Source organism: Eurypyga helias, unplaced genomic scaffold, assembly GCF_000690775.1.
Source record: "Eurypyga helias isolate BGI_N326 unplaced genomic scaffold, ASM69077v1 scaffold30873, whole genome shotgun sequence".
NCBI lineage: Eukaryota > Metazoa > Chordata > Aves > Eurypygiformes > Eurypygidae > Eurypyga > Eurypyga helias.
This window is the reverse complement of record NW_010239736.1, coordinates 4,528-4,760: the sequence shown is the minus strand read 5'-3', so window position 1 is coordinate 4,760 and position 233 is coordinate 4,528. Positions and strand designations below refer to the sequence as shown.

The window sequence follows — 233 nt, the reverse complement described above, 5'->3', positions numbered from 1 at the left end:
ACGGTTGGGCTCCCGGGAACCGGTCCCGACGTATCTGTTTGTCACCAGCTCCGCAGGGAAAGCAGATGTGGCCTTGGTGAGAAGGTCCACGAGTGCGCCCACGGCACGACACGGGGGGTTAATACACCCCCGCGGCGGCTGAGGGTCGTGCGCATCCGCTCACCATGAAGATCCTCCCGGTCTTCGCCGCCGTCCTGGCAGCAGCCTGCGGCGGGACGCCTTTCCTGGGGTGA

The 233-nt window shown here is 66.5% G+C and overlaps 1 protein-coding gene across 1 annotated transcript in view; it reads left to right on the top strand.

The window, feature by feature from the left end:
- Positions 1 to 164: 164 nt before the first annotated feature.
- Positions 165 to 233, top strand: part of LOC104507087 (carboxypeptidase A1-like) — a gene marked incomplete at its 3' end in the record, with an annotated part of 4,185 nt that continues 4,116 nt past the window's right edge. Inside the window, exon 1 of the mRNA XM_010148258.1 lies at positions 165 to 229. Coding sequence (XP_010146560.1) covers positions 165 to 229 — 65 coding nt within the window. The remainder of the gene's footprint in view (positions 230 to 233) is intronic.